The sequence below is a fragment of the Urocitellus parryii genome, chromosome 2, assembly GCF_045843805.1.
Source record: "Urocitellus parryii isolate mUroPar1 chromosome 2, mUroPar1.hap1, whole genome shotgun sequence".
NCBI classification, from domain to species: domain Eukaryota; kingdom Metazoa; phylum Chordata; class Mammalia; order Rodentia; family Sciuridae; genus Urocitellus; species Urocitellus parryii.
The window spans coordinates 104,880,441-104,895,796 of record NC_135532.1 but is presented as its reverse complement, the minus strand read 5'-3'; the positions used below and the strand labels follow the sequence as shown (position 1 = coordinate 104,895,796).

Genomic DNA, 15,356 nt, shown 5'->3' with positions numbered 1-15,356 from the left:
ATCTATTGCTTCCTCAATCCTTCCCTAGACTTAAGTTCCTTGAACACTCAGGCTACCTCTGTAGCCATAGCCTCGATAAAATGCTCAACACTCAGAATTAAGCACATTCTGAGTAAATGGGTCTAAATTCTACACAAATGAGCCTTGTTATATTGTTAAAATTTGTGTACAAAAGCTTCTTATAACAGGAGAAAAACATTTACTTCTGTAATTACTCAGAAATCATAAATTTTATATTTATTGAAAAAAGTCATCTTGATTTCCCAAGAAAACATTGAAACAAATAGATGTCTTAAGTGTCACTGATGAAATAATATACAATATTTCTGTTATAATCAGTCCTCCCATCTGTTGTCCAAATTTTGAGTGTACAGTTTTAAAAATTGCACACCAAGACATTTGCTGACTATCTTGTTTGAAGAACCAGGGTCAGAGGGTGCACACTATAAAGGGTTGCGTCTGTCTCTGGAAGATCAATTGATAGATGGACAAGATCTGAGGAGGGGAACGGTGAAGACTTTTTAGATATGGATGAAGTTGAAATAGAACTGTTGCCTCTGCAGAGAAACATGGGGACAGGAAGCAGAGATGGATCAGTCAATCAGGGGACAGCAAAGGACAGCAATAGGAACGAAGAGACCTGAACTAATTAAAAAATAGGTACAGGGCTGGAGTTGTGGCTCAGCGGTAGAGCGCTCACTGAGCACGCTCGAGGCCCTGGGTTCCATCCTCAACACCACATAAAAATAAACAAAATAAAGGTATTGTGTACAACTAAAAAATAAATTTAAAAAAAATAGGTACAAACAGCATTGCCTTGCATGATTTATTTTTATGCTTTTAATTCTGGTACTTTTCTCATCTGTTACAAGTTCTTTCAATATTAATTCTGTTATTTCAGTAGATAATGAAGTTAGTTTTAGTAGACAACAGTTATCAAAGTTTTGGTGAGTCTGATTTGAATTGCCCTTTAGATACAAAATTGATGCTAGGCCAGTCATCAGTAAGCCAGAAATGTGAATTATTTTCCCTGTGTTGGTAACGGATTGTGCTGCCTGAGCCACTGACACTGGCCATTAGACATTGGTGACTAATTGTATGCTTTTGCAAGATGATGAGCTAAGGTCGGGAACATGGTCTGTGACAATGGAACAGTTTTTTTCTTCATGTGAAAAATTGCTAGCTTATAATTGCATTATAATATCACTCCATAGTCTTAAAAAAATGTAAAAACTCTTAAAAAAACCGGTTTTATAAAACCAGGTAACATCCCTATAGAGAGAAGCCCGAGTCAGGTGATGCTGAGCTTATGGCTGCCTCCTTCAGCCTGCTGCAGAGAGGCCATGCCAACAACCACCCCTAAGGCTGCACTGCTTTGTCACGGCCTCCTTCACTCTCCATTCAGCATTTTTCTCTAAGATGTGGAGAGGTAACAAATACAGGGGCTTTGGAGTCAGGCAGACCCGGGTTGGAGTCCTGGCTCGCTCTGGCTGGCTGTGGGACCTTCTCAATATCATTATAGGAAGGAGGAGGAGGACTACTTCAGGGCGGGGTTGTTCATGAAAGAGCCCAGGTAAAGATATATGCCAAGCAGCTGGCACTCAATCAATGTAATTTGTTTCCTGCGGGCGAGCAGAAGACCTCCAAGACAGCATTTCACTCCCTGAGGCAACATTACAAGATCAGGCCTATTCAAAACCCTCCATTATCGGAAGACCTCACTATCTCTTATTCTGCTTTTCCTTTAAATGTCATAATCCATTTGCTTCCTAAGGATGTAAATCGGGACACCAAGAGGCACAAACAAGTTCGGCCACAGAAATATACTGAATGAACAATATGGGAGACAGAGCTGTGATTCACACAGGCGAAACAGCTGCACAAAAGGATTAACACTGAAACATTTGAAAAGAGACTTAACGTAGGAATAAGCTATTTTAATCAAGCAAAAACAAATTTATATTCATTATTTCTAAAAATAAAATTAGACTTTTCCAACCCTTAACATCTGCATTTAATAATATCTTCTAACCAAAATACAGATGCTAAAACAGCAAATTACAATATATCTTGTACAGCATACAGTATGTTCACTGTTTACACTTAACTTTAATTCTAGTTGGTCTTTATGTACTCGATGCATACTTAAACATCACTCATAATAAAATTTTCACAATTAACAAAAAAAGGTGACAAGGTTGTCTTAAAACGGCTCTGCTATAAATTGTATAGAATATACAGAATTACAAAGTCAAGTATTTTTTTATCAAAATATACACCCCTCCCTGAAACTAACACAAGCTATCAACATTTTTAACGAATAATACAATTATAGAAAATATTTGCAAAATTATTTTTTCATGTATAAATATTCTGCCATATTTACTTTGGTCTAGAATTATCAGCATACGAGTCCACTTAAAAAATATCCACATGTGAGGGCTGGGAGACTTCACTACATGTAATAATTTTATATTTATAGTTTTAAATCAAAATAACTAAAATACATAATTTATTGACTCATAATCCTAACTCAGATGAGAGACAAATCAGTGGATCACAGGGTTGCTTTTTCAGTATTCTAATTATCAATCTGAAAGTGATTTTCATAAGCCCTTTGTGACTATCTCCTTAAGAAAACCCAAACGGATGGTGCAGGTATATATATATATACAACATACAAAATAAAGTTGAGTTTGCTTGCGATTTCCCATTTTCCTCTACTATATAATACTGCATGTAAGTGAAAGTAGATGAACAAAACATAAATGCAGATACAATATTGGGGTTACTTAACAGCAAACTACTACGGTATAAAAAGGTCAACTTCAATCATGTCCTTTTCTGGGTGTTGAAATGTTTTCTCGCCCACCCAAATCCATACTAAGTCGTCTTCATGGACACATCACACTTGTCAAGAGAAAACGGAGTCCTCTGAGCGACTTCTTCATGATGATAACCTTCCAACCTCGGATGACCTTGGGTTTCCATCTGTCAATCCAATGAACATGGATGGCTGCTGGTCACCTTTGAACTCGATTCTGATTCTGCTCACACTGGTGATCAAAGGGTAGGAATGTATTCTCTCTCCCTCTATTCTGGCAGTTGTCAAAATAAGAATCGTTAAGTCCCAGCTTTCCAAAACCTAGTCCACATGACAGAATATCCTGTAGCGCAACTGGATTTCTGAGGGCAATGTTGGTGGGACAGGTCAGTGTAAAAGAACGTTAAAGAACCTACATGTGTTTTTAGCAAGGGGCCTAGGTCTCTGCAGATATGAACACAAAGCTTCTCAATTGGGGGATAGATTTCTGAGTCATAAAATTAAGGGGCAGAACTCTATACTCCACCTCCCCAACCCTCAAAAACAAAGCTACTGTTAGAGGTGAGGAAGCCTATCCTTTCCTCTTGCCTGCTCAAGTCATTCATGGGCCTGGGGGTGTCCTGCTGTCCTTCCATTTTATACTAGTATGGATGTGTGGGCTTATTGATCTCCAAGAAGGCTAGTAATCAGAGGGATTTGCTGTCACTCTCACCAGCACGTGTATGCCTGGCTACATCTCCTGGACACTCCTTTAGTGGAATGGGAAATGTCAGGTTTCCTTGCACCCTTAAGTCTATCTGGAACAGATCCCCACATCCATGGCCGTGGCCTTAAGATGGCTGGAAGACTGCAGAGAGTTTCAGAAGAATTTGACCCTCTCTCATTCTCTGAGGTGAGGCCATTGCAAAGTAAGGTACGGCACAGGTAAAATCACAGGTAAATTCTGGGAAGGCTTTCCCCCACAGATAAGGCATGACCTATGTTTTCTGTGACTTGATTAGACCAGTTCTAGTAACAGCTCAGCCATAATTCAAGGGAACAGCACAACATTCCGTCTAAAAGCACACGCATGCTCTTCAGTCAAGTCTACTCCTTTGTACACCAGTCCCCATCACTGGCAGATCTATTGCTTGTCAGAATTTTCTACGGGGGGGATATGGACAGTTCAAAGTTCTTGGGATTCATATATGTATTTTACAAGGTTTATTTGCAGAAGTCATTCTAGATACTGTATGAATGTCCTACTTTAGGTTCCTCATGACACACGTATTTTTCAGTTATATTGTGAAGTGTTTCCTGTGTACCCATTAATTTAAACATATTTTAAGAGTGTAGAAGCCAGATGGGAATAAATACTGTCATCGCTCATTTACCATTTCACATATTTTGAAGATGCCATCTTCATATCTGACCCTTATTTTCTCCAGTGATTAAAGACAGTTCAGCAGCCAGCTCTTATCAGCATTTACTATTAAGTTTTAAATTAGGCTAAAATTAAACTCCTCTTTCACTGGTAGAAATACCACAGCTAAGAACTTCATGAACTTTCACAAGATACTTGGGATGTTGGAGGATTCAGCTATTTTATTTTTTGTGCACTTTATGAAGTTAATGCTAAAACTCATAGAAGAAAGATATTAGGATCCTTTTTCTGGAGTTTTCACAAATGAGATTTTTTTTTTAAATACATTTCACTCCTTCATGACTGCTATTATGTGAACAAAAACAAAATTCTAAACTTAAAAACAATAACAACAAAAAAAACCCACAAAAAAACTTAAAAAAAAATCCCCACCAACTTATCTTTCCGAAGATTTTTCGAACTATTGCCACTCAAAGGACATTTTCAACAATGGTCTGTGCATTATCTTTTTGATCACCGTCTTCTGAATCCATGAGATGTTGATTCTCCGAGGGATTTGAGTTTTCCTGGCTCCCGTCCCCGGTTTTCTCCTGCTGACTTGGGTTTTTGAATAAGTGTTTCTTCTGGTGCATCCCGAGAGCTGCAGCTGTTTTGCAAATTTTGGGGCATTGGAAGCAAGCAAAGCCTTTCCCATTATGCTCCCGGATATGCCTCTGCTCATGATTCCTTTTCGTGGAGAGATACAGAAAACTCTGGAAGCAGAACTGACAGCGGTACCGCTTCTCCCCAGTGTGGATTCTCTCGTGGATTTTGAGGGTCTCGTTCAGTGTGAATGCCTTGTTGCAATACTGGCAGATGAACTCCTTCACCCCCAGGTGGATGCGTTCGTGTTTCTGTAAGTTCCCTTGCACTGAAAAGCACCGTCCACAGGTCTTGCACTGGTACGGCTTCTCCCCAGTGTGGCATCTCATGTGCATCTTGAGCGTGGAGGGGCTCTGGAACTGCTTGGCACACAGCTCGCAGACGTAAGGCTTGGAAGTGAGATGCCGGTGGGGCCTTCCGTTGCTTCCCGCCCCAGAGGCTTTGTCTCCGTCGCAGAGTTCACACTGCAGCTTGGGCATCTCTTTGTTTTCTTCTTCCTCAAAGGCCTTGTCCGGAGGCGACTTCCCCACGGCACAATCCAGTTCTGCTGGGAACCTACACCGGCTGCTTGGGCTTCTGCTGCCGCGTTCTTTCTTCCAGTTGACCTTCCTCATCTTTCTCAACTGTCTGGATTTCTTTTTGGGCTTATAGTTGTAGTAAGGGCGCCATGGCTTGTCAGTGGAATCCTGGTCGCTGGCGTCATCGAACACTTCATTCATCTCCACGCATTCGGATGGGCAAAGCCCCAGTGGGCTGTCTCTGTGGGTCTCTGGGTCACTCTCCTGGGGCAACACCTCCTCCTGCATCTGATACTTAGATCTTCTCCCTCTTTTGTAAAATAATTTAGATCCTAGGATGTGCCTTTTCACAATGGCTTCGTTCCCAATTTTCACTGTTATTTGGCAAAGGGGGGCAACATTGCTATTTGTGGAGGTGCCAGGCAGAGCAGGTTTTGCAATGTAGGTTTCAATTTTACTGGTTTCTTCAACGATGTTGGTGGTTTTGCTCAACGACCCTCCGGGGTCAGCAGCATATTTGGGTTCCTCTGGTACCTCTCCCCTGTTAGGTGGAATAGCTTTCTTTTTCTCCTTAATGCTTTTGGGTCTGCTTGCAGATCTGCCCATTTTATCCATCTCAGGCTTGCTGTCATCTTTCAGGGGCTGACTGACAGCCGGCTCACCGGGGACTCTGTGGTTGCTGCTGGCCATGGCAGCGATGGAATTGCTGTGCATTATCACTGATGAAAACTGGCTACTGTGCACGATGACAGAGGGTGCCGAGCCACTGTAGCTGATCACAGAGGCTGAGTTCTCACTGCCATTGCTCAGAGACGAAACAGGCGCTTCCCCTCCCTGGGGGTCAGAACTGACGGCATTCTCAGTGGAAGAAACCGACACCTCAGTTGAATAAAAGTTGTTGTCAAGATCAATTTTCAATGTCTCCTCTCCCCACTTGGTGCCCTCTGCGTTTTGTGCATTGGCAGAAGTGGGTGTGTCTTTACACGTAGACGTTTCCAAAGGGACCGCGGGACTGTTGGTCAAGGCGTTCGCGTTCTCTTGGAAATTCAACGTAGGTAGGTCAGAGCTGTGTGGATTCTGAACAACGTAGGTGCCAGGTGCAGACTCATTCACTTGACTGTTTTCTCGAGCATTTTCATAGGAAGAATTGCGGTAGCTCTTGTAAGGAGCTCTCTTGCACTTCATAGGCAGAAGCCTATAAAGCTTATATGGATAGACAGTAGGCTTCAAGCCTCCATTGGCTGTTTTTTTGCTGATGGAAAGTCTGTGATCTATAGCATGGAAAGACTTCTGGTGGTTTTTTAGGATATAGTAAGTCATAAAAGTTTCAAGACAGAAAATGCACTGATACCGCCTTTCACCTGTGTGCCAAATTTCGTGCCTTGTCCTGTACTCAGCCAACGCAAACACTTTGTTGCAGTAATGGCAAGGGTATGTTCTTCTCCATGAGTGGACATTTGCGTGTCTTCGGAGGCTGGATAAAGTCACATAACTACGCTTACACACGATGCAACTGTAGAGCATTTGCCCATTAACAAATTTAACCATGTGGTCCGTATCCGGCAAGGTACTTCCAGGACTGGAAAATTCACCAACCCTATTTTCAGAGAGTAACGGTTCTGGACCTGTGAAGGAACCTCCGTTCTGTCCAATGGTGGGATAGTTTTCTAAAAAGCGTTGGTTTTCTCCAGGGATGGGCACGTGGCTTGACCTCATACAGATCTGTTCGTGCCGATCCAGTCGGTTCAGGGTGGTGAACTGTTTGTTGCAATACTTGCATACCAAAGGCTCCTGGGTTGGCTTGTGCAGCTGCATGTGGGCGCTGAGCAGAGCGCTGCTGTCAAAGGATTTGGAACAACAGCTACAGTTGTAAACGAGTGGTGGGACCTCTGCTGCTGGCGGCCCAGGAACATCAGAAGACTGATTTTCATCTTCCTTGGAAAAATGGATGTCACCCTCCTTGCTGGGAGATTTGGAATGGGGGAGAACGGCAGCTGGCTGGGGACTTTGTTCCTGATGAACCTCTGGGGTGGTCACTGGAGGGGGTGGTATATTCTCTGTGGTTGAATCAGAATCCTGGGGTATGGAGAACGTCTTTGGCTTTCGGCATGTTTTCGGTTTTGCGGCAGGAACCTCACAATTGTCTTTACCTGCCTTGGCAGGTGAGCTGCTCTCGGGCTCCCGCGCAGGCTGGCTTCGGTAGGCCTCGGTGATGGAGGAGACGGCGTACGAGTGTTCGGCCAGCGTGCGCACAGGCTCGGCCTCCTGGCAGACGTCGGTCCTCTCCAGGCCAAGGCTGGCTGTTCTCATGGAGTCAGACACTTTTTTGAAACTGGCCCTCAAGTCCAGAGGAGAAAACATGTTATTACTGTTTTCTGTCTCGATGATGGAAAATGCATTGGTGATCCTGGGCCCGTTGGTGATGGCTGGTTCTTCGTGCCTTTTCTCATTTTTTTCTTCTTTGACCACTCCCTTTTCAGTAATACAGAACACATAAGGACCTGGGGAATTTGAGAAGTTGCGGTCGGTGAGATCTTCCAGGAACGATATCCCCAGCTTTTTCCCGGCAGCTGCAAGATCGGTGACCGTTTCCTGTCTCTTGACAACGACTGTGGAGCTGTAGATATAATTAAGTATTTCTGTGAACACTTCGGCTTTGAGATCATCCAGCTCCAGGACGTGGCTGGAAATACAGATTGTGTGACTCCAAAAGATGTTTTTGAAATAAAGGCTCGAAGCGGCCAGGACATTGCTGTGGGCTTTGAACTTGGTATCTTCCACAATGATAGTGACATCACATAAAATGCCCCGGATGCGCTGCTCATTTAAGATGGAGAGCACTGTGTCACTGTGAAAGTCATCCTTGAGGTCCCTGGAAAGGGACATGACTGTCATCTGAAACAAGAGGAGAAAAATGGTCAGAGCCCCTTCCACGAGTGGCTTATTTCTAGATGCTTCACAACTTCTGAGAAAATAAAATTTTTTAGTATGAAAATTCATTTTTTTAAAAAATCTCATTTTGAATTGAAGTCAAGACTTGGAGTCAACATTAGAGCTAAATCTTTCTCTCGCTCCAGCCTGTTCTCATACCATTGCTAATAGTTATCGTGGTTGGAAATCCTCCCAGAATGCTCTCTTTCCCCTTCCCCCTCCCAAGCTGTAACTGTGTATACGTGTCCAAATTTGTGGTGGTGGTGGTGGGGAGGATAGTGTTTGTTTTTCCAAATGCCAAGGGTCTCATAACCACTCTAGCATGTTGTACCGACCCCCTCGAGCTGGGCAATGTCCTGTTCTTGCCACAAGCCTCCAGTTTGTTCCCAAAGACAATCCTGATGATCTGATCCATTCATAAATTGTGAAGCAGGAAAATTACAATATAAAAAGAATTCTCCCTAAGCAAGTGGTCCCTATCTGTATGTGAGGGTGCTGTGTGCCCAGAGAACCAGCAAGAAATGAAGGAGCAGTTCTAACATGTGGCTCTGACAGGACTCTGTGGAGGGGTGGCTAGTCAGTGTGTCCCACTGACAGAGGCTTTTGTTTTATTTTTAATTGCAGAGATGATCTAACATTGGATAGTGAAAATACTGAGTTGTTGTTAACACGTTTTTTAAATGAAAGGTACTAGAACAAAGTACCACACATAGTCAGGGTATTTCTTTCATTTGGATCTCAGGTCACTGTGTACTGTGTGTTTCTTGGGTAAATGTGAATGTTGCCACTTTGGTCATCCCTCACTGTAATGTCACTTAGTAGGCTCTGGCCATCTCAGGCTCACAGTGTAGGATCTATATAAAGAACAACAAGGGGCTGGGGCTATAGCTCCATTGGCAGAGTGCTTGCCTCACATGCACAAGGCCATGGGTTCAATCCCCAGCACCACACACACACAAAAAAAAAAAAGAAAGAAAGAAAGACAAGACCCATCCCCACCCTACCTCACTCTGGTGTGCGCACGTGCACACAGGTGTGTCTGGTCTCCTTATAAGGAAAGTTGGGGGCTGGGGTTGTAGCTCAGAGGTAGAGTGTTTGCCTAACACATCCAAGGCACTGGTTCAATTCTCAGCACCACATATAAGTAAATAAATAAATAAAGGTATTGTGTCTAACTACAAGTTAAAAAAAATTAAAAAAAAAAAGAAGTAGTGCTTTGATTTGCCTTCTTGACACATGCAAAAGAAACAACTTTCATTTTTATATCAATTTTATCCAGCAAATATGTTAACACTGAACATAGTCACATGGTGCTTGGAGACTGGAGCGATGGAGAGGAGAGAAGCAAATGTCTGTTCTCAAGGAGCTCAGAGCTGGGCTGAAAGAGAACTGTCAATTAATAACTGGGAACCATGACGGTAGGCCTTAACAGGTGGTAAGTATAAAATGTTAAGTGACAGCCAGGCACGGTGGCACATGCCTGTAACCCCAGTGACTCAGGAGACTTATGCAGAACCTCAGCCACTGAACAAGACCCTGTCTCAAAATTTTAAAAATAAGTAAATAAAACTAAGGAGGGTTGGGGATATAGTTCACTGGTTAAATAAACCTGGGTTCAATCCCCAGTACAAAAAAAAAAAAAAAAAAGGCCAAGTGACAACTTATTTATGGGACCTTGGATTGCTGGCTTCAATGAATAAACAAACAAGGGTGTGGGAAGGATGTTCTGAGCAGAAGTAACTCTGTGGAAAAAAACAACCAAAAAAAAAAAAAAAAAAGCGATACAAGGGTTGACTGCACTCAGGGAGTGAGCATGGCCCGGGTGGTGGCAGGAAGGGTGCGGGCTGCCCATCCTGTGTCTGCAGCAGCCAGGCACATGGCGCCTATTGACTGAGGCAGGCTAGGAAAGGGAGAGTCGGACCAGAACAGATCCTAAAGGACTCCAGAGGACCCCTACAATAAAGTCTTCACTGTAGGTTGTAGGAAACCATTGAAAGTCATAATCAATTTGAATTTAAAAATAAAAAAAGGAAAAAAATCAGACTGGCTCTAGCATGCTCTAAGGCTCAGAGGGAGGCAACCTGGGGGTGTCCATCCTAGTGGTCCCTCCTCCCCAGTCGCAGGAAGAGCCTGGGCAACAGGAGATGGCTCTGCTGAGAAAGTGGTTGGATGAGGCGATGGTAGTATCTAAACTCAAAATTTACCTTAATTCTTTCAAAAAATATTTGCTGAACAACTGCTAAATAGAAGGCATTCCTCCTTGGAAAAAAATGCTCACTTCTGAATTCCTATCACATGCTCTTGGACAGTGGTTCCCAAACCTGGCTATGCAATTGAAATCACCTGGCTGCTTTAACACAATGCAAATTTACAGATTAGGACCCACCTCTCCCTGCAGAGATACTAGCACAGGTGGGAAGAGACCCTGGAATCCATATGTAATTTTATGACTTTTATTTTGTGAGTAACACGTTCACATGGTCCCAAACTGAAAAGGTATAGATAGGGTGAACATGAAGAGCCTCCTTCTCACCTTCTCTGTGGTAATGAATCAACCATCCAGAATCAGGCCAAAGGGCTGATACTAAAACCCAGAGCCATAAGAAAAACAAAAACTCTGCCCTCAAGGGCTTGTGAGGTAGCAGGGGAAATAAGATGTGTCCATGAAACAAAACAAAGATACCCAGGGAATGCAGGATAAGGCGGGCAGGGAGAAGGTTATGGGCCTTCAGAGGAGCCTGGCTGGGGAAGGGGTGTGAGGCAGGCAGGGGGGAAAGGCACGCCAACCTCTGCAGGATCCTCAGGGGTATGTAGATACGGACAAAGGGAGAAAAGAGTCAGAATTTCATGCCATCAACAAGTGTACAATCTAGAAGCCCATCTAACAGCTTAAAACAAAGAGCCCAAATCTGCAAATGCAAGTTGGAAAGGCAGCCTAACTTGCTGAGGATGCAGTTTAAAGCTCTAACTCCTCCGCTCTGCCTAAATCACCAAATTTTGTCACAAATGCCATCAGTGCACAGCAGTCCAGCTCACTAGGTGATCTCAGAAGGCGCTGTAGCTGAAAGCCACATTCTGTGCATCCCAAGTAGAATGAAGAAATGAGTTTGAAGTCTATGGGCCAGTGGATGCAAGCAGCGGACAAATTTGCTCTCCAAAGGTTCTGTTTTACCCCTATGTTTTGTGTTTCTTTTTTGTCCCCTCCACACCCCCATACTAGGGGATTGAACCCAGGGTATTGCGCATGCCGGACAAGTGCTCTACCACCGAGCCTCATCCCCAGCCTCCCAAGTTTTTGAAAAATTTAGCTAACGAATGTTGAAAACCTCTAAGGTTTGACATAAAAACTAAAATGTCCCTTCTTGAAAAACAGCAAGATGGGTGATACTGGGGTTGTTGCCTGCATGGCACAGACTGGCGCCCAGAAGCTGTGCCCCTATGCACACACCATCTGCCAGAGCGCTTATCGCAAGTGGCATCTCTAGGGAACACAGCCAGCCTGGCCTCTTCAGCAGGTTCAGTTTGCACGACTGATAAGAACAGGAAGTAAAATAACACTGGACCCGCAGGTCTCGGCAGAGGTACCTCAGGGTTATACCCAAATGAAAACTGAGACCTGGAGCTCCCGGGGGAGGACCACTGTCACTTTCACCGGAACTAGCACTTAAGCTAAAGCAACCTGCTCCACTGCATTTCTTCACACAGAGTAACTCAAAATGAAGCCTTAGGAGCCTGGGGAAAGCCCAGGACAGATTTCAGAAAAGGACTATATACATATACATATTTTTGGTACCAGGGATTGAACCCAGGGGTGCTTGACCACTGAGCCACATCCCCAGCCCTTTTTATTTTTTTAGTTTGAGACATAGTCTCACTAAGTTGCTGAGGCTGACTTTGAACTTACAATCTTCATGTCTCAGCCTTCTGCGCTGCTGGGATTACAAGCATGTGCCACCATGTCCAGCAAGATTAAAAGTAATTTCCAGGGGCTGGAGTGGTGGCTCAGTGGTAGAGTGCTCGCCTAGCATGCATGAGGCACTGGGCTCGATCCTTGGCACCACATAAAAACAAACTAATGTATCCACCTAAAACTAAAAAGATACATAAATAAATAATTTAAAAAAAAAGAAGTTAAAAAAAAGTAATTTCCATGTAGCTTACTTTAATTTTTACTACAAGGCAAGTTCTGTATAATTAATTCACTATTCTTATTTTTTTAATATTTATTTTTTAGGTGCAAAGGGACACAACACAATGCCTTTATTTTTATGTGGGGCTGAGGATCGAAGCCGGGTCCCACCTGTGCTAGGCAAGCACGCTACCGCTGAGCCACAATCCCAGCCCCTAATTCACTATTATTAATGCTATTACTGAAATGGAATAGATATGCATGAGAAAGGCTAACAAAAAATATCCTAGATAAAAAAATTTGGGTGAGCCGGTATAAGAAAACTACTGATTTATAGTTAGATAACATGGTCATCTGCCTTATGTTACTATCATCCTGAGTTAGTTACTTTAGCCAGAACAGCTTTTAAAATATACTTTAAAAATACACACATACATATGTATTTAGCCAAATGTATGTATAATGCATGTTGAATTTATAAATATATATGAACATATGCCACACTCAAATATATTTTATAATAAACACTGACATATAAATAGGGAGAACACATAATTCAACACCCAAAACAGGAAATTTGGGAAAAAAGATACAATGAATGCCAGGAAAATAGGTAAACATTGGGACAGTATCCCAGGAAGTCAGAATGAATGGTCATCCTGTATTGTAATATATATATACTTTAATATAAAAATTTGATATATGGAGCTGGGATTGTGGCTCAGCGGTAGAGTGCTCGCCTAGCATGCGCGGGGCCCTGGGTTCGATCCTCAGCACCACATAAATATATATATAAAACGAATGGAATAAAGGTATTGTGTCCAACTACAACTAAAAAAATAATATAAAAAAATTTTGATGTATGTCTGTGTGTATTAACATAAAATATAACTTGTAAGCATATAAAGTGCTTTAAAGAATTTTAGAAACACACGATAAGCATCCTTTATAATTATATTTCACACAAACGCCACTGGGAAATTCCAGTGAATCAGCACGTTTGGAATCTCCTGCTACCGTCTCCTGCATACTCCTGCCTTAATGAAAAATACCCACACATGCAATGCAAGCACGGGCACTAAGTCACATACTTTTGATGATTAAAATGACTATACCCCATCTGTTTTTTAGAATCTCCTGCACTAAATAAAAAAAGAATATAAATCTCTGTTCATGGTGAGACATCCAAACAGTACAGATGTGCGCGAAGGCAGGGAGCAGCCCTTGCTGCAGCCTGGCCTCCCTGTTCCCCAACGGGAACCTGGTACACATTCTTTTCATCCTGGGCTCCTTCTCTCAGGACTTCAGAAGACCTCTACATTCCATCTGGATCAGGCTTCCAGAGAAAACCGCCTCTCCTCTTGACAGTATCCTTCTCTCTTGATCCCGAGCACCCCTGCTTGGCAATCCTGAGATGTCCTCCAGCTGACAGCTCATCAGGACAGCCTTCCTCCTGGGGCATTTCTAGTTCTTGGTCCACACCATCATCCCAGCATGTGGTAGAATTCATTTGTTCACATGTATCTTTCCCTATGAACTCCTTGAATGCAGGGACAGTCTTACCTCTTTGTCCTCTCTCCACCTACAGGCATGGTACATCCTTGGCGACACTGATAGTGAAGAGGAACTGGCTTTTCAGACCCAGGACAGCAAGTGGCTTAAATTACATAATGTGCTTACAGCACGCCCTGATTTACAGCCTTAAAAATCAGACCTAAATGAACCCAGATTCTACTACAGACACAGAGAAATGACTAGGAAAATAAAAAATTCTTGTTGAGCTTTTTTTCTCCCTAGCATTCTTCTAATCTGACAGTTCTTACAGGGTTTCATGGACCTCTCTCTCCCAAGACCCTTCCCTACGTTTGTGAGATCAAAACTATTTTCACATGATACTAAGATATTATTTGCTTTTAATAAAAAGGATGTTGAGATGTGCAGGGATGTATGAGAGCAATGACGGGTAAAACCACTGGCAACTTGGCAGGTACCATGTCAGTCACACCCAACTGAAAGAGTAAAAATTATTCACTTTACTAAGTCTTGATCCTGGAAGAGATCTATGCATTTTAATATTCAGGGAGGTAAAGTGGGAGGGGCATGTGAAACACTTCTCGAACACATTGAAATATCACCATGGCTCTGCATCCAGCGAATTGGGGGTTCTTTGAATTGTGAGCTGAATTAGCTAATTGTTTTCATGGAACACCAATTCTACTTGAAAGAAGGACTGATAGAAAAACTATGTTAATTGAGATATGAATTTGCTCAAACATTTTCTTAAATGGACTAAGACTACTTGTCACCTCAAGGATACAGTTATTTTGTCACCAGTAAGAAGATTTGGCTTTAAAGGGAAAATTAAAAATTTGGAAACACCATATCCACCACAAGCAATACTTTCCAACACAAGTGACTTTTTTGATGAGGCAGAGGGTAATGTCAACAAATGTAAATTTTGGTTACTGTGTGATAAAGTTGAAAGATCAAATCTGCCTAACTCAATCAACCAATATTTTCCAATGACCAATGTATATTGCAACCAAAAAAAAAAAAAAAAAAAAGAAAAATCATGCCTAGGCTAAACCATGCAAAGAAACTAGTAGATTTATATGTAACAGAACATTAAAAGTTCATTGGTATGGTTTCAGATTCCATGTTGCAACTTACTTAAGAAACAACCACTTGTCAAGTTTTGGTGTAGTATCAAAAAGTATCTACAACCCAGCGAAGAGCCTATTTAAAAACTCCTCCTTTTCCAAATGCCTACTGGAATGAGGCTGAATTTTCTTCACATACTTCAACTAATTGACATGCTGAATTTGCAACTGAGTGTAGGAGCACATAAGAACCCAGCTGTTTTTCTATTAAGCCAAACTTAAACATATTTATAAAAATATAAAGTAATACCATTCTTTCCACTATTTTCTTTTCATCTTAGAGGATAGT

The 15,356-nt window shown here is 42.3% G+C and overlaps 1 protein-coding gene across 1 annotated transcript in view; it reads right to left on the bottom strand.

The window, feature by feature from the left end:
* Positions 1-1,922: 1,922 nt before the first annotated feature.
* The window catches only part of Zbtb38 (zinc finger and BTB domain containing 38), a 74,007-nt gene continuing 60,573 nt past the window's right edge, over positions 1,923-15,356 (bottom strand). The window contains exon 5 of the mRNA XM_026385077.2: positions 1,923-8,242. Within this exon, the coding sequence (XP_026240862.1) occupies positions 4,658-8,242 (3,585 nt within the window). The 3' untranslated portion in view covers positions 1,923-4,657. The remainder of the gene's footprint in view (positions 8,243-15,356) is intronic.